The sequence below is a fragment of the Poecilia reticulata genome, linkage group LG8 (assembly GCF_000633615.1).
Source record: "Poecilia reticulata strain Guanapo linkage group LG8, Guppy_female_1.0+MT, whole genome shotgun sequence".
Taxonomy (NCBI): Eukaryota; Metazoa; Chordata; class Actinopteri; order Cyprinodontiformes; family Poeciliidae; genus Poecilia; species Poecilia reticulata.
This window is the reverse complement of record NC_024338.1, coordinates 4,236,871-4,254,906: the sequence shown is the minus strand read 5'-3', so window position 1 is coordinate 4,254,906 and position 18,036 is coordinate 4,236,871. Positions and strand designations below refer to the sequence as shown.

At 39.7% G+C, this 18,036-nt stretch overlaps 1 protein-coding gene across 3 annotated transcripts; it reads left to right on the top strand.

Annotated features, from left to right (window-relative positions):
- Positions 1 to 1,169: 1,169 nt before the first annotated feature.
- glyr1 (glyoxylate reductase 1 homolog (Arabidopsis)) lies at positions 1,170 to 16,734 on the top strand. Of its 3 annotated transcripts, XM_008415232.2 has the most exons (16): positions 1,170 to 1,245; positions 4,110 to 4,146; positions 4,233 to 4,312; positions 4,397 to 4,535; positions 5,490 to 5,600; positions 6,652 to 6,735; positions 8,237 to 8,290; positions 9,097 to 9,147; positions 9,234 to 9,307; positions 9,427 to 9,526; positions 10,680 to 10,790; positions 11,929 to 12,030; positions 12,130 to 12,292; positions 12,832 to 13,011; positions 13,174 to 13,298; positions 14,164 to 16,734. In XM_008415232.2, exons 1-16 carry the CDS (start codon positions 1,208 to 1,210, stop codon positions 14,236 to 14,238), a joined length of 1,524 nt encoding a protein of 507 aa, XP_008413454.1. In that variant the 5' UTR covers positions 1,170 to 1,207; the 3' UTR covers positions 14,239 to 16,734. The 3 variants fall into 3 exon arrangements, with proteins under 3 accessions (XP_008413454.1, XP_008413455.1, XP_008413456.1); XM_008415233.2 differs by lacking the exon at positions 6,652 to 6,735 and having other exon boundaries at positions 14,164 to 14,251; XM_008415234.2 differs by lacking the exons at positions 6,652 to 6,735; positions 8,237 to 8,290 and having other exon boundaries at positions 14,164 to 14,251.
- The last annotated feature ends 1,302 nt before the right edge of the window (positions 16,735 to 18,036 follow it).

The window sequence follows — 18,036 nt, the reverse complement described above, 5'->3', positions numbered from 1 at the left end:
CAGGCTTCAGCCTGTAAAATTGATTGGTCAAAGTGAATGTTTGAACCTGGCTGAAGAAGAATATCACTTTTCATTTGTAAAGTTGTCAAAAAAAAAATCTCAAACTGCCAGAAGTACTGATTGAAATGTTTTGGTGTATCAGTTTGTCCCCCCCACCCCAGTTTCTCAATTTGGGGCAAAACACAAAGGCTCATTTCTTTTAGCCACAGGCCACGGGGTTGGACATTTGATATTTTACTACTTCATATTATTACAGGATATAAGTGCCTTGATGTATACGGCCTGTAGAGCAGTCTCCATATGTAATGATGGAAACAGACAAAAGAGTAAGAAAAGTGTGAGCTGATTGTTATTAATATTGTCATTGCAGTATTCAGTAATAGTATCACCAGCCATTTTGATGAAAATAACATTTATCATGAGATTTCTTTTTAATAATTGTACTAAAATTAAAGTAGGAAGTTCTACATTATATGTGTCAGACTCAAGACTGAACTCTAGAAGGCCACATAAATAAAACCTTTAAGATAACAGTTATGTGCTTAATATTATTTTATTAATCTAATCAAAGCAGTTTTTACTAAATACTGTCAAATTACATAAATGAGAAGACATGTTCAATATTATTTAATTTAAAGAAGACCTCATTAAATGCAGAGACAGCTATTTATCAGTATTGTAACAGTGTGTGGGTTGTTTTATCATTCTACCAGAACACCGGCCCTTTCAGGACGTTTGTGATCTTGATGTAGCCCAAAATGAAAATGAGGGTCACAACTCTGTTCTACATTTTCAGGGTGAGATTAACCTATCGTTATTTTTAAAAAATTATTTACTTTTAGACTTTTTGTTTGCAATCTATTTAAAACATCAAATATTACTTCCTCTTGGCAAAATGTACCAAAAATACTAATAATAGCTAACTAGAATAATCACTTAAAGCATGAAATATGATGGAACCAGGAAAAACTTTAACATAGCTGTGATTTTAGACTGCGTCTTTTATTCAGATCTTACTATGTAATAAAGCTTATTAAAGTTTCAAACCGTGTTTTTTGATGTTCTTATTTAATATGATTGTGAACGCTGTTTGCTGAACGCAGTCAGACTAGGGGGCGGATGTTACACGCCCACACACTGAGGAAGGCTTTAGTGGGTGTGTGTCGTCTTTTCCTCATTCAGTGCGACGTTTTATTTAAGTTGAAAGATGGCGGCGGTGCATCTCAGGATCGGGGATCTAGTGTGGTGAGATGACCTTTAAACACCATTACGCGCTCCTTTTTCTGCTCAAACTGCATAGTATGTTGTTGTGGCTGCTAATTTAAAAGAAGGTCCGGTTTTGGTTGTGTTAAGAGGAATCACCACAGCGGAGAAGCTTAGTTGGTGTTCAACCCAAACAAGTTGCTAACCCAGCAGAGCTAGCTATGCTAGCTCCCTGTTAGCGGAACAACTACTGGAACAGGATGTAAACTCGCAGAGTTACTTCATTCGGTCACAACGTGTCGTTTTGTCCTCCAGAACCGTGAACTGTTGGTTGAATCTGTAAAGCTTCGACTATGAGTTTCTTCTTGTTGACATGTTGTGCTAGTTGTGCTAGCATCATAGCTAGTAGCGGATGTCGTTAGACCCTGCGCCTGCTCTGTTTCCGTGTTATTAACTTAGCACGAGCTCTCGTTTTGTTTACATGCGCCTCTTTGTGTAAAATGACTTTCAGGCAGTAAAGCAGAAAACAGCGTAAAGCGCCACAGACACTTTCCTCTCGTTTGGATAAAACTGAGCAAGCAGCCAGAGTGGATCACGTGCTAGCGAAGATATGACAACATTGACTGCTGTTTCCTCCCTTCAGTTCTTCGAGTTCCTTCAATTCAGCGCCTGGGGAAACTGGTTTCGTTTAGCTGGGAAAGTTAGGTCTTAATATTAGGCGGACTCTCAATTTCAACAGTAAGTAAAGCAGCTGTGCAGGTATTTGAACAAGCCAAACCCGTGAAGCGGCAGTTAAAGCAGACATGGCCTTATGAAAGAGTCAGACTTTGACCAGACTTCTGCAAACACATTTTCTAGTTTCTAGTGGGACAGAAACACGAGACCCACCCAGACCGTGGATCAGCACGCGCACCAACACATTCATGTACAGTTGGCTCTTAAAACTCTTATAACGTCTCTTGACTGTACAACCTTAAACCATGGAGTAGCCACCTCTGCGTTGTATTTATTTTCAGAGCCCTGAAAATAAATATTTCAGAGCCCTGAAAATAAATATAGGGATGTTACCCAAAAATTCGTAAGCATGACAAAAATATTATGATATGGTGACTTTAAATGGCCTGTACTTGTAAAGTGCTTTATTAAGTCCAGAAAATCCTAAAATGCTTTGCATTACACTGACATTGTGGCAGCTACCACTGGCCCTCCGACCTCCACCAGCTGGCAAGGTGGGTGAAATGTCTTGCCCAGGGACAGGATGACTGAGCTGGGGTTCAAACTGGCAACCCACTTGTTATAGATTGGGCACCTACCACTGTTGCCTCACATATTACACAAGAACATGAAAACAAACGTATGATTGCGTTTTCACACCGCTTCTAGATTTGCACTACCATCTCATTCACATAACAAATTTAGCTGGACGATAAATTGTCCCAGAAATTGTTGTGATAAACGATAATATTGTAATTTTGAGACAATTTTCAATTACTGCAACAATAATGGCATGTTAATGCAATTACATCTTCTCAAAGATAGAAAAAAAATCATTTAATTTCAAAAGAATATATAGCAGTGAAACTGGAAAACATTTTAAATATACAAAGTCAATAAAACAACCCAAATAATTATTTAACTGGATCATAAAGTCTCTGTAAACAAAGTTGCTTTTCCAAAAATGTCATTCGTTCATCTTTGACAGGGAAACGAGGAGCATTGTTGTGATGATGTGTTGAAGGCAGAGTGTCGGAAAGAGTTTTAGCTTCTTAAAGAGACAGAGACAGACATAGAAAATAAATATTTTTATTTTTTCCTTCAACATAATAGATGACTTATTTTGTGGGAATCTGTATTTGCTATCAACCTAAAGCACAAAGACAGTAACAGTTCTAAATGATTAGTTCATCTAATAAACTAATCATTTATGGATACTGTGACAGAATCATGTTTGGGCCTCTGAAATCTTTCTATATCCCAAAGGCAGTAATCAGCCTTTGAAGCTAGCTGTAGAGCTGGTGCTTTCAGTGAAAGCCCATTTCACTTCTTTCTAAATTCTGGAACAATTAATCGACTCTCTTTAAATGCTGAGAATCAGCTCATAGAGTTTGTCTTGAATTGGTTAAAGTAAAAAAAAAAAAAAAACTGTTTACAAAAGAAAACCAAGGAAAGGTTTTGGGGTGGCTTAGTCAAAGTCTGGACTTAAATCTTCTTTAAGTCATGTCTGCACATTATTAGTTTATGGTCACCCCACTGTTATTAGCTCAGTGACTTTCAACATTTCAGACAAAAACAATTGCTGGTCAAAATGAGAATCGGCAGGTCAGGGTTTTTAAAGATTGGTAATCTGCAGTTGACCATTAAAGTGCAATCGGTGCACGGCTAACACAAACTTAAACAAATAGTTCATGTTAAAACCCCTCAACACTGATGTGTGTAAGCTGAGCTTGTTACCAGTTATCGCAAACACTTATGGCCAATTATTGCTGCCAAATGTAATCCATCCAGCTTATGTTTAGTCAGGTCATGTTAAGGTTTGTATGATGGCATGACACATTTTTACTCTTAGAAAAACAAAAAAAAAGAAACGAAAAATAGTTAGCTGCTAGTGGAGCTTGGGGGCGACATCAAAGTGTAGATTTTTCAGTTGTATTGCTGTAACAATGCCAATTATGCAGTTAATGACTTTCTTGGTTCCTCAAAAAGAGTCTAGTTTATCAGAGTTTAGTAAATCCCTCTGCTAAGGAGAGATTAAGCTTCAAGTGTTGAGTTTAGGGAGTAAGTGTCCAGCGCTTTGTACAATCTGAGCCCAGGGCATGCAGCAGCTTATCCAGAAATTTGTTTTAATGTTTGAAACATTTGAACTCCACAGAGAATATTTCCACTAATATCTGTTGTTGTTATTTCAGGGGCAAGCTGGGCCGTTACCCCCCATGGCCAGGAAAGGTGAGGGACAACTCCTCCACACTACCTTCACACTAGTGCTGCAACACCATTCGCCGCTTACTGTGACTTATTCCTGTGTGTTTCAGATAGTAAGTCCCCCCAAGGACCTGAAAAAGCCCCGGGGCAAAAAATGCCACTTTGTGAAATTCTTTGGAACTGAAGACCAGTAAGTAGGAGGACCTGCTCTGGCTTCCACATGCTTTACGTTCTCTGCCAGATGTGCTACAGTAGCTCTTGTCTCTCTGACCAGCGCCTGGATCAAAGTGGAACAACTGAAGCCCTACCACCCCCACAAAGAGGAGATGATCAAGATTAATAAAGGGAAGCGTTTCCAGCAGGCTGTTGATGCCGTGGAGGACTACCTGAAGAAAGCCAAAGGAAAGGAACAGGTAGGGGAGGGGGGACGGACACTGGTAACTATAGCATTTTGTCTTAGTGGGTGACAGTCTTTCAAAAGTATCTGCATCCCTTTAACTTCTCAGGATTTTCATATTACAGTCACACACTTCAATATATTTTATTTGCATTTTATGTGATGGCACCGACCAGCGCAAACGGTGAAACTTGATGCCTAACACATTGACGATCAGGGTTACCGATCAGGGTTACCCCCAGAGGTCAGGGTGCCCAGGCGGTTCGTGTTTTTCTATCAAATTATACATGCTAACATTTTAACACAAACCATAGATCTAGAATTTTACCATTTTTTGAGGTTGACAGTTTTGTTAAATTTGATTTAAACATTTCAGCATGGATGAATTGAAATGTTTTTAATTAACATTTAAATTTGCACTGTGCATCCAGACTACTAGGGGGATTCTAGAGTAGATAATATTATCTCTGTAAAGATGCCTCTAATAAGGTAAAAGACTGTTTAAAAGAGATAAAATATAAAACCCCTTTTTCTTTCTTCCTTCCTTCCATCTTTCTTCTAGATTTGACTGGACAATAAATTGTACCAGAAAATATTGCGATAAATCATAATATTGTTATTCCAAGATCGTTTTCAAGTATTTTATTGATATTGGCATAATAATGCACATTTGCCCTCTGAAAGACCAATAAAATTAAATTTTATTTTTTAAAAAAGTAAACATTCAACACTAAAACTGGAAGATATTTTAAATATCCAAAACATTTTGTCATTTTGTCACTGACACGAGTTATTTCAGAAACAGGAAAGTTTTTCAAGACACTTTCGCAGTAGTAAGTAAGATGTTACAACACTTGTTCACTGTTTTGCTGGACTATGTCACTGTGGCAACTGTAATTTAAGACTTATAGCCTTCTCAGACCTTCAGATGTGTTTGAAAGCTGACAGTGATGGTGTGTGTTTTTGGCAGAACTCTGAGGGCAAAGGTGACTCTAAAGGAAAAAAAGCCTCCAACAAGCCACTGAAAATTCTAGAGGAGGACGACGAGGACCTCAGTGCACTGAAGGACCCCTCTGAAAAGGTCAGTGGTGCCCCAGAAGGCTAACGGTGTCGAGTGAAGAAAATGCTTTATGCATATAGTCTTACAGAAAAAGTTAAATGGTAAAAATAAACCTTTATTTTACAGATATGGTCCATTTTTTGTTTTCTTAAATTCAGGCTTTTTTGTCTTGTTTCAGTATAACATACTTAATAATTCTAAAATGGTTTTCTCTGTCAATCATGGGCGTGGCTGATTGTCCATGACATGTTTTCATAGTTTTATTAAGAGAACATATATATATCCTTTCACCACTGCTGCTTTCATGTGGCTCAGAAAACCTGTGAAAATATCTCAGAAACAACCAATCAGAGACAGGAGGCGGGACTCAGGGTTGTCAATCACTCTCCATGTGGTGCTGCTCAACATCTACCCCTGTTACACTCTGCTGCGCTACAGCAATTGATAGCAGGTGCTGTTGTGAATGCTGAAGCTAGTTAGCTTTGCCACCAATGGCAGTGGAAAAAAAATGGTTTTCCTGAAATGGTGGGTTTTTTTCTGCTGTTAAAACATTTAGCAGTGAGTACATGAGGTTGATTGAAAGTGCTAAGACCCTCCTCTTGTCTCTGGTTGTTTTTGGTTGGGAGTCGTACATTTTTGTAGATGATGATAGCAGCTCAGGGAGCTCAATCTTTTCACAATCATCTGTCTCATAGTGTCCTGTCACAACATGGTGACGGTTTTAACATATATGCCAAAAAAACCCTCTGATTTTGTAAAGGTTACATCCTACAGCTTTAAACTTTGTAGCATCTGGTCTCCATTCTAGCCTCAGACCTGGTGTGTTGCGCCAAGTTTAGAGTAGAGCAGCTTTTCTAGAGTCCTACTCCAACCCAGATGAGTTCCCTGACGTCCCATCGGTTCTGGATGCCTTCCCTCCACACACTGACCTTCACCAACTTTCTGCTGCTGAGCATTGCCCTCTAAATAAAAATAATAATAATACACCCCTCTCCTCATCAGCTACGGACCATTACAGATTCCTCCTCTCCTTTGGTTTTAAAGGTGAACATGTGTCTTTTTCCTCTTTAAGGACTTAACTGACTCTGACCCCGAGCCGTCGGCTCTTGAGAGGCTGGGGGCCGGACCTGGTTCAGGATTCAAATGGGAAAGCAGTGTAGGTGAACCTCTCCCTGGCTCCCCCTGCTGTCAGCCTGCCCTGCTTGCTGTTTTTCTACCTGAGCTTCATCCTAACTTTGGCTTTAAATCACCAACGACTGCAGACCTTTCCCTTCTGACCTGTTTGGTGCTCACCTTTGACTGCTGATGCTGCTCGTTGTGTGTGTGTGTGTGTGTGTGTGTGTGTGTGCGATTGATTGATTATGACCCTGTCGGTGAGCGACTGCAGAAGCAGAGCTGATTCGTTAAGTGGAGGTAAAGAGAATCAGGAAAGAGAAGGATTGACCTCTCTGGATGAAGGAGTATTAAGCCAGTTTGTGGTGTGTGTGTGTGTGTGTGTGTGTGTGTGTGTGTGTGTGTGTGTGTGTGTGTGTGTGTGTGTGTGTGTGTGTGAGTGAGATGAAATTTGGAAGAACTGCTGGAGTAGTAAATAAGTGGTTCACACAGACTGAACTACTAGTTAACTGCATGCTCGTCTCAGTGGTGACAGTTGCTCCTGAGTTTATAGCAGACCCCGCCCACCTTCTCCTTTCTGCTCAGTCTGAATAAAAACAAGCATTTCCTCTGGAACATGTCGACACAAAGCCTTATTTTAGTCTTCCTGCAGAGCTTCAGAAATCTAAATGTGCAGTTTAGCTTTGACATTTGTTAAACCTACAACTTCTCTCCCTGAAATCTACAGTTGCAATGTGAAATAACAGTACAGTTCCTAAAAGTGAAAAATTTCAGAAAGTCTGTTTCATTGTGTACTAGTCAGCCAGCCATGTCTTATTTTGAATTGACGTCACATCTGAATCTCTCTCTGGAAGTGAATTGTTTGTTTTCATTTTTGAACCCATTTCTAATATTGCATAAAAAAGGCTTAAGTAGTTTAATGAAAAATTTGCTGTGGCCCAATATTTTTGTCTGATTAATCGTCAGAATAATCAATTACTAAAATAAAGCGATCAAAACGAGCCAACCAACCAGAGCCGGCTCAGGACCAAACGCTCCCAACGAGCTCCAACCCCAACTCCATGAGCACCAACATGAATTTCCCCATCCAGCACACACACACACACACACACACAAATAAATATCAAACACAGATGGCATAAATCTGCTCCACATAGAACCAGTTAAGAACTGGAAGCCGCTTAGTGGAAAAGACCTGGAAGATATAACATTATGAGGCAGGGATGGGGACAGACAGACCATCAGCCTCACTCAGCAGGAGCAGAGCAAAGAAACAGGAAGTGCTGAAGGGACATGTGTTGTTCCGAACATCTCCTGGCCCGGCCCCGTGTTATTACACACACCTTCAATCTCTCAGCTCTTTGACGTTTTTCTGAATGGTTTGGAGAAGAAGTTGAGACAAACTGGGATCTAACCAAACCCCCACCTTGATTTGCTCTGGTTGAACGTTTTGAATCTGTGTTTTTTCCCCCTCCCCGCTTGGTGTTTTCTCTGCTCTCACACACACACACACACACCATCTCACTGAACTCTTTGCCTTCCAGCCTGTCAAGGATGACCCACATTTCCATCACTTCCTGCTCAGTCAGTCTGAAAAGGTAAGGGGAAACAACACAAGTCACTTTACATCATTACCTATTTACTATGCCTTGAAAAAGCACTCGCACCCCTTTGAATTGAGTTCTTCTGGTGGGATTTGAATGAAGAAAACACAAAGATAAAAGCAAAATGAAGCTTGTTTTTAAACATTGTTCACAATAAGAATCCCAAAACTGTAGTGTACATTGGTGTTCAGCCCCTGGTGCCATCCACACACACATTTGTAGTTCTACCTATACTCATTTTAGGAACTGCCATCATGCCTAACCCAGACATTTTCGCTACCCCTACCCACACTTACTCTACTTCTAACCTTAACCAAAACCTCAATCACACCATATCTTTAAATCTAACCTTTGACCCTATACAATGGGGACCCCTGTATTAGGACTGTATTAGCTTTGGTCCCCATATGGCTAATTGGTCTTCAGAAGGTTAGTAAATACGACAGAACTGGTCTGAAGAAGAATAGTTAACCAAGTGCACACACACGCGCACACACACACACACACACCTACCTATGATGTGTCCCTGGTCCACCACACCTACGCTGGATGTCCCATCAGCTGTTAGCTTCAGACTGTTCTCATCAAAGACTCATGCAGAATCCCTGCTTCTTCCAGACTAAATCCATAGAAAAATCAATAACTAAAACAGTAAACCTTATAAATAGAGTGGATGATATTGTACATATCTTTAGCTGTTTTATGTGAAGCATGACTCGTTTTGACAACCCAGTTGTGAATTTGACGTTCCAGCTTAGTGTTATCTTTGTGTGTACTGATCCTTGTATTTTTCCCTACAGCCAGCCTCATCGATGGAACCGATTAGTAAGCGGCTGAAAATCATCGAGGAGGTAAAGAAAGGCGTAAATAAAAACAAAAACCAGAAAAAAAACCAATCTTCACTGTGACATTAACAGGGACTTTTTTTTTTCTGCAGGTCACAGGTTCAACTTCTATCCAAGCAGCAGACAGCACAGCTATTAATGGCAGCATCACACCCACAGATAAAAGGTACTGTGGCACTTCCAATCTAGAAGCCAAATGAAAACTTTGATTTGGAAACTGCTGAGATATATATATTTATATATATATAAAGTTGACTTTTTGCATTCTGGTTCATCCCCCTGCAGGATAGGCTTTCTGGGTCTAGGACTCATGGGTAGTGGCATCGTTTCCAATTTGTTGAAAATGGGCCATGTTGTCACTGTGTGGAATCGCACTGCAGAAAAGGTACTGTCATGAAACGGTTGCTGAAAGCTTCAAAAGCTGGTCAAACCAATTCTAATGGTTTCAGAAAGTCGATAAATTGATCTATGCATCAGCTCTTCGACATTCAGAACCTAAATATTGTAGTAATAATATCTGCTGCTGCTGATGGTTACAGTGTTATTGTCCACAGTGAAACCTGTTCTGTACCAACATGGGCTGAGAGGCCACACTGCAAGGAAAAGGACATAACTCTAAAAATGACATAAAAAGCCAGATTATAGTTTGCAGATAAACTCTGGAATAAAAACCGTCATATGTGGAAACCTTTCCTCTGGTCTAATGAAACTAAAATTGCAGGTTAATGATTAGAGTTCTCTGATGTTGGATATTTTATATGGATTGGTGCAGGGCTACTATCACTGATACGGATACTTTTTATTATTTGAGTTTGATGTATCATCAAACATCTGACATTTAAATGTTTTATATGGGTCTACAAAATACTTAATTATTTGTATAATAAACAGAAATGATAGAAAAACAAAAAAAATGTTTGCACATTTTCCCCCCCCCCAAAATCTTAACTGAGGCAAAGTTGAGAAACACAATTTTTTATTTTTCCAAGAGTGAATCTGAAACGTAAGTATCAATCTTACCAAGATGGCATTGATCCAATACTGGTACGACTCTATCGATATTTTGGACTGACACACCCACCTCTGGTAGCAACCATTGTACTTTTGAAAGAAAAAGATGAATCAGTGTGTGGGTGTTTTGCTGCAGGACTGATTGGGAAGTTGGGAATATATCGAATCAGCATTTCGGGAGGAATGGGCCAAAATTGCAACAAAACAAATTACTGTGAGAATCTTGAGGGGGAAAAAAACTCAAAAATATTTGACCCAAGTCATTCACTATAAAAGGCAATTCTAAAAATACTGAGGAGACTAATGTAGACTTTGAAGAAATATTAAAATTCTCTAAAAAAATATTTAAAGTGTAAGTGGGAATAAACTTAAAACTATCTGATCTAAAACAGGAAAGGTTTTATCTTGATGTCTGAATGAGGAAATAAAGGTTGTCTGTTTATGCATGTTAATGTTTAACATAAATATTCTAAGACACTTTTGGAAACCATGACAGTGGATCTGATGTCTGCTCTGCTGTGTTTCAGTGTGACCTGTTCATCCAGGAGGGGGCCAGGTTAGGCCGGACCCCTGCAGAGGTGGCCTCCATGTGTGACATCACTTTCTCATGTGTGTCTGACCCCAAGGCTGCCCGGGACGTGAGTATCTCGCTCATTTCAGAGTAGTTGAACTCTATCATGCTCAAATAACTTCCTGGAAGTGACTGGAAGCTGGTCAGAGCAGGATGTTGATTTAAAGCTGCAGTACATAACTTCTACAGAAATCAGTATTTTACAGATTTGTTAAAACCGTCATCATGTTAGGGCAATATAATATGGGACAGATAATTTGGGAAAAAAGCCCTGAGCTGCTATTGCTGTCTGAAAAATTTCACCACTCCGGGTCAAAAACAACCAATTGGAGATGGGAGGCGGGTCTTAGTGCTGTCAATCCTCCTCATGTACATGCTTGTCTATGTGCTAATGGCAGAGAAACAACTTACTGTTCCAGGAAAACCGTTCATCTAACTAGCCTTAGCACTCATCACTGACTCTGTTGTGGAAACTATATATAATGTAGGGGGGCAGAGAGTGAGTGGCGCATATAAGAGGGAGATTAACAGCACTAAGCCCCTCCTCATAGCTCTGATTGGTTGTTTCTGACAGAGCCTTGTGTTTGTTCAGATGACAGCAGGTCCATAGGGAGAAGGCAGAGGAGCTACTGTAACAACATGGTGATAGTTTTAACTAATATGTCAAATGTATGTTACATATTGCTGCTTTAAAGTCAGCAATGATTTACAACAGTGTTTTTCAAACAGGGGCCCAAAGAAAGCAGGAGGGAATCAATGTAAGAAAAAAAGAAAATGCAATTTTTTTGCCAAAAATCAAATCTGTTTTTCAATCGTTATAACATATAAATGATGTATTTGAAGGTATTTATGTATATAAATGTTATGTAACATGCTCAGCTGAGTTTTCAAGCTGCTTTGCTCCTGAAGCTACCATAGCTAGGGCAAAATAGAATATATATATATATTTTTTTACAAAAAAAATCACTAATACCTCCTAGCTGACTAAAATCAGAAGGTATGGGGCAGCATTTATGCTACACATAATAAATATTAAGTAAAACTGAGAGAAAAACATTCCGAAAGTTGATATTTCTTTAGTATTCTTGTTAAAGAGGCTCTCTATCCAGAAACTAAAACTCTTTTTCCCTAAAGTTTGTGAACTCATGACTTTCCACCCCTTAATGTGTGATTCTGGCTCTTCTGCTGGGCTGTGATTGTTGCAGTTGGTGTTGGGACCCAGTGGAGTTCTCCAGGGAATCAGGCCAGGCAAATGCTACATAGAGATGTCCACTGTAGATCCAGAGACCATCACAGAGCTCTCCCAGGTAACCCAGCAACCAGGCCGCACTGTCCATTTGGAACGCTGGAAGCAGCTGTTGTCTCCGTAACGATGCATTCACTGTTTCTGTGCGTTGGAACGCCAGGTGATCACGTCACGGGGCGGCCGCTTCCTGGAGGCTCCGGTGGCAGGAAGCCAGCAGCTCTCCAACGATGGGATGCTGGTTATCCTGGCAGCTGGAGACAGAACGGTTTATGAGGACTGCAGCAGCTGCTTTCAGGCCATGGGCAAGACCTCGTTCTTCCTCGGTACGTAGGCTGCACTGTTAGCTTGGTACAGCCTCTGTACGTAGGCTGCACTGTTAGCTTGGTACAGCCTCTGTACGTAGGCTGCACTGTTAGCTTGGTACAGCCTCTGTACGTAGGCTGCACCAAGCTAACATCCAACCCTACCAGGTATTATTAGCAGCTAAATAACAAAACCACAATCAAGCTTGTCTCTCGAAGATATGGTGATGTGTTGATTAGCAACACAAAAGGAAAAGGAAAGGCGGAAAATGCTGTGAAGGGTAGCAAAACATCACTAACCTGGTTCAGATCAAACTGTTTCGAGGGGTTGGATGAAAAAAAAACATTGAAAATCATGAATCATTTTCCTCTCGCTTGACAAGTAGGCACTACTTTATTTCAATCTGTCACATAAAACCCCAGAACTCTTCGTAAATGTGGTTGTGCTGTGACAAAATGTCAAACAAAAAGGTCCAAAAGGTGTGTGGAACCCTGCAGTGCAGGTTCTCCTGTTCGTCCTGCGGTGTGTGAGGTCCGACTGTGTGGCTCTGCGTCTCCAGGTGAAGCAGGCAACGCAGCGAGGATGATGCTCATCCTCAACATGGTCCAGGGCAGTTTCATGGCCACCATCGCGGAGGGGCTCACCCTGGCTCAGGCCACCGGCCAATCACAACAGACCTTCCTGGACATCCTCTGCCAGGGCCAGATGGCGAGCACCTTTGTGGACCAGAAGTGTCAGAGTGAGTCTCTTTCATCTGACTAACAGCTGGAATGTCTTTTTATTTATTTATTTTTTAATAATTTTTTTAGTCTTAAACTCTGCAGTAGGAACTTGATGAACGTTGTAAAGCAGGTGTGATGTTCAGACAGAGACGACACAACAGTGTTTCTGTTTCTTCTAGATATTCTGCAAGGCAACTTTAAACCAGACTACTATTTGAAACACATTCAGAAGGACCTGAGGTTAGCCATCTCCATGGGCGACATGGCCAACCATCCAACTCCGATGGCTGCAGCAGCCAATGAGGTACTGCTGAGTCTCTCACTTAGGATGGCGTTGAAAAGTGAATTTAAGTCTCTACTTCTTTTCAAAACGTTAAATTCATGAAGTATGTAGATTCATTTCAAACAGTGGCTTTTTTCCCCCTGTAGGTTAGTTTATGTTGTTTTGATAATTGGGACTAAAAAGAAATGTAAAAATGAGAATATTGAAAAGTAAAGGCTGATCTCCTTCATGCAGCACCTGGGTGCAGATTGTTCAGCACACAGTCACACATTTCTGCTTTTCAAATGAAGAATCGTTTCTGGAGGTCCAGCTCGTATATAATGTTAAAATTTTCGGGAAAGTGACGTTTGGACTTTTATCTCCTTTACAGTGTCGAGAAGAAAGTACTGGATGTTTCACTCTTATTTCTTTTTCAAATAAAATAAATGAAACGCCTGCATCACCGAGCATGTTATCAGCGCTATTCATTATGATATCAGCCCGATAAAATTGATGTCATAATTTAACATCGGGCTAATGATTATAAAACAATAATTATTATGTGCCCCTGTATATTTTTTTCCCCCCCAAAAAAGCTAAGTTTTGATAAAAATAATCGATTTTTTTAAACTAATAAAAGGCTAAAACATCAAAGGGAGTGAATACTTTTCTAGGCGTTGTAAGCTAGAACAATCCAAATGAACAGAAGTAAATACATAATATAAATCACCGTCTGGAATAACTTTATAGGAGTTTCAGTTTTTGAACTGATTTAGTCTAAGTTTCTTCTAGTTTTATACTTTACATATATACATATTTGCTTCTCTAAAATAGTGACTCCTTGGGGATGAAATGTTGACTTGAGTATTTGTGGTCGTGCTTCACCGTTTCTCTGTTCCGCCTGCAGGTGTACAAGAGGGCTAAAGCACTGGACCAGTCGGACAACGATATTTCTGCCGTCTACAGAGCCTACATTCACTAGAGTGAGAGCTGACCCATCCTCTGGACCACGCAGTCTTTAATCATTTATCTCTTCTTTGTCATCTAATGAGTTTTTATTAGAAATTCTAGAGGTTTTATTTGGTTTTGCCCCAGTGCCAGCCCACATCGTCCCACACCAGCCCGAAAGTCTGGGAGTTTTTTCTTTTCTTTTTTCTTTTTCAAAAAAGGCGACCTCGAGTATTGCACTGACTCTACCGGGAAGAAGAACTGCTGAAAGAAGGTTCCAGAACGAGGTTCTGCTGCCACTTGCAGACACGTTTTTCGAAAAATAGTCAACAAAATCCAGCGTGGAGAGCTTTAGGGGAGTATAGCCCCACCGCGTGGCGGGAGGTGTTGCTGTCATGTTTTGTGCACACGTAAACATTTTTACCCATGTGTGTATTTTAAGTAAAACCCTTGCTTTTTTAAAATTTAGTTTTATTTTATTTTTTTCTTTTACTGTTAAATTGGTCACAGAAACCACCAAGAACATGCCACTGCATTGCCTTAATACTGAAACCCTTCAAGTATTTCAATCCTAGATGTATTTATTTCTGTTCCTGTGTAGGTCTCTGTGGCGCAGCGTGGTCAGGGCTACTTCCTGTTTGTTTTATACAGTAGTGGATGTGATGTGTAAGGACAGAGCAACAGATGTGTTGAGGCCTTAAACTGCAGTGAAAGCTATTTTCACCAGAACTTGAGTTCCATGGATGATGATGTTGGGGTTTTTTTGTTGTTTTTTTTTGCAGCGAGTTCTCATATCTTTAGTTTCTGCTTTGAAAGGAGGTAAATCCTGTTTTGTTTTTTTTGTTTTGTTTTTGTATTGACAAAGGAAACTTATAAAAAGTCAGAGTGTTGGTGGTTTGATTGGGAGTTTATAAAAGACGCAAGTCAACTAACTGATGGCTAATCTTTATTTAAGAGCTCATTATGTCAGTTCTGAACTGACTTTTTGGTGGAACATAAACTGTTACACAGTCGGCCTCCATCAGGCAGCTTGTTCCCATCTGTACTTCCCTGCCGTGGGTGGCTAATGAAGGGTTAAACAAATCGCTCATTTCCGGTGATTTCCTCATTTACACAAATGAACAAGATGAAACAAACAGAGATCTACCGCGTCGTCATGTCGCATAATCTCTGCCTAATGCGTTTGAAGCGTGAAATGTGAGGAATAACTGAAAAGAATCGATCTGGTTCATTCCACAGCCTGTTGAGCTGTCAGGATCATTTTCCACATCACCAACTCTTCCCTTCTGCGCTCTATTAATATTATTTTAATAATTGTTGATCTCCAGTGTGGAAATGCAGCACTCTCCATATTTACCAGAAGCTTCTTTTTTTTTTGCAGTAATGGAAGGAAAACTAAATTTTTGATTTCAGCACATTTATTTATTGGAGGAGGGGAATCTCCCATGAAGACGTTTTAGTTATTTTTTCAAACTCACAATTCCTCTCACCCTCAGTGATAAATCAGAACTCATTTTTAAATTTAGATTTATTTAAGGCGACGTTTCTAGTAGCTAATGAGCGTTTTGTTTTCTAAATGTTTTTCATTTCTTTTCTTTTTAAACAGAATCCCTAAAGGGACATTAGAGGGGAAAAAAAACGATCTGGTGCGCATGAGAATGTAATTTTTTTCCTTCACTGTCCCTGTAGGTATTCTGTACTTTTAGCCACTCTTCAAAAATGAAAGAGACAACGGAACCTAGTGTTGAAGTGAGGCATAAAAATATATACCAGACTAAATGCTCCCAGCGTGAGATGAATTTATGAGAACACTGCAAAATAAGATTCACTCGAGTCCAAAGATGTGGAGGATGCTATCACTGGATGACCACAAACGGCTCACCGATCATAGATAAAATATATAAAGATAACCAAATATAATGATGCAAAAACGAGTGATTTTAACGGTAGGGATGTGAAGCAAGCTGTCCTGCTTCTGTTGGTTTGTATGAAATGAATGAGCTCCCTGATTGGCCAGGTGGCCACCAGAAGACCCCAGTGTTTTTCTACCTTCTCCTAGTATAAAGTAGAAATGAATTGGTTTATCTTCAAATAGAGCTCTTCAGTTGTGTAGAAAATTAATATTTTGGGGAAAAAAGAAAAAAAACTCCCATTTGCCATGGTAAAGATTTTTTGTTTTGTTTTTTCCACTTGATGGTGAAAACCTTGTTTTTAGAAGACAGTTGTAAATAGCACATGAAACTACATAGGGTTCCCTTTTGTATTTACAATAACCAGAATTAATGACAGCTGCTCTGCAGAACGACTAACTTCTTCTATCTCTCGATACTGTAGGTGGTTTCGTTCATCTGTAAATGGTTTATAAATATGTGGCTCCTACAGTCTGGCTTATTGCATTGAAATCATAAGGATCTGGATCCCATCAGAGAGGGTGACAGTTTGGTTTTGGGGTTATTTATGATTTTGTGTACATGTAGAAATACCAAGAATTTTGTGCTGTTTAATAAATCCTCTCCTGATTACTGATGCAGATTGATGTGCTTTTTGTTTGTATTGTATGTTTTGCATTAAAATTCATAAGGATTGTCTGTACATTATTTAAACAGGTTGTTGATTTGGCGTAACTAAAAACAAAATATCTTCAACAGGTCATTGACATCAGTAAATATCTACTGTAAATTTGTTTAAATAAACACCCTTCAGGATTTTAAAATGGAGATACAATTTTTGCAAAATGTCTGTTTTTGGAAACCTTCCGATATTTTTTGTTCCTCCTCCGTTTCGTCCCAACACTCCTGAATCCTGGACAGCCATAAACTGCCAAATTACAGAACTGAAAAAGCAGTACTCCAATGATGAGTTTTTCTGAATAATTTTTGTTGCTGCTGTTTTTTTTATGTGTAATTTTGTAATATTAAAAAAGTTGGAGAAAGAAAAAGAATAATTGCTCACTAATCAGAAGTTGTTTTTTGGGAAAATATACTAGTAGGAATTTGGTTTAGTTCAACTTGCATGTGAAAAAAATTTGCACAATTAATGTTGACATTTGCTTCAGGTTCTCCAATCCATTAGACTCTGGATCCATAATGGTCCGCTGGACTCTTTTCATCTCCAACGCTTCAGAATGTGTTGAAATGTGTGAAAAGTCTCTTATCCATCAAAGTGTTGATTAGCTCCAGTCTGTTTCCTCTTATAATGTCATTGACCCAAAAACACCAAAGCAGAACTTTCAGGAGGTTTTTCCATCTCTGAAAAGTATTTTGTCAGATTCTACGGTGGAAATCAATACTTCCTCTGGCCGGCTGGACTTTGACATGGTTCACTTTTCAGTGAAAAACGACACGACTCGATCGTTTCCGTAAACAATGTCTCAACTATGATGTAAAGCACTTTGAACTGCTACGTAAATAAACTTGACTACAGTGAGCTGAATATTTACCACTAAATGTCCCAAACTAAACAACATAAAACACACAAACGGTGTTTACACACCGCGTTGTTCGCTCTGCAGCTGTTGGAAAATAGCTTCAAACTGTGACTCAGTTTCTTCACTCCATCGATCCCCTGCTGACCGCTGATAACGACTCATCTGAACTTTGCATGCTGGGGTTTGGTTGTGTGAGAGTGGGCGGGGCTTACCATACAAGGCTTAGTGGGTGGGGACATCTTAATAGCAAGTGTGTGACCAAGGGAATGTTGCGTTTAATGCGTCTCGTAAAGACTAACATTTTTGTCTTTTTGGGAATTTTGGGGGGCGACATGAATTTTTAAACTCTTTCAGCTCGAGAAGAGTGTTTACAGACAACTTAAATATCAAAATGCTCATATTTTT

Coding starts and splice junctions, on each gene's coding strand:
- glyr1 (XM_008415232.2), top strand. CDS start 1,208: ATGGCGGCGGTGCATCTCAGGATCGGGGATCTAGTGTG. Junction 5,601..6,651: donor TGAAGGACCCCTCTGAAAAG/GTCAGTGGTGCC, acceptor TTCCTCTTTAAG/GACTTAACTGACTCTGACCC. Junction 12,031..12,129: donor CCATCACAGAGCTCTCCCAG/GTAACCCAGCAA, acceptor TTGGAACGCCAG/GTGATCACGTCACGGGGCGG.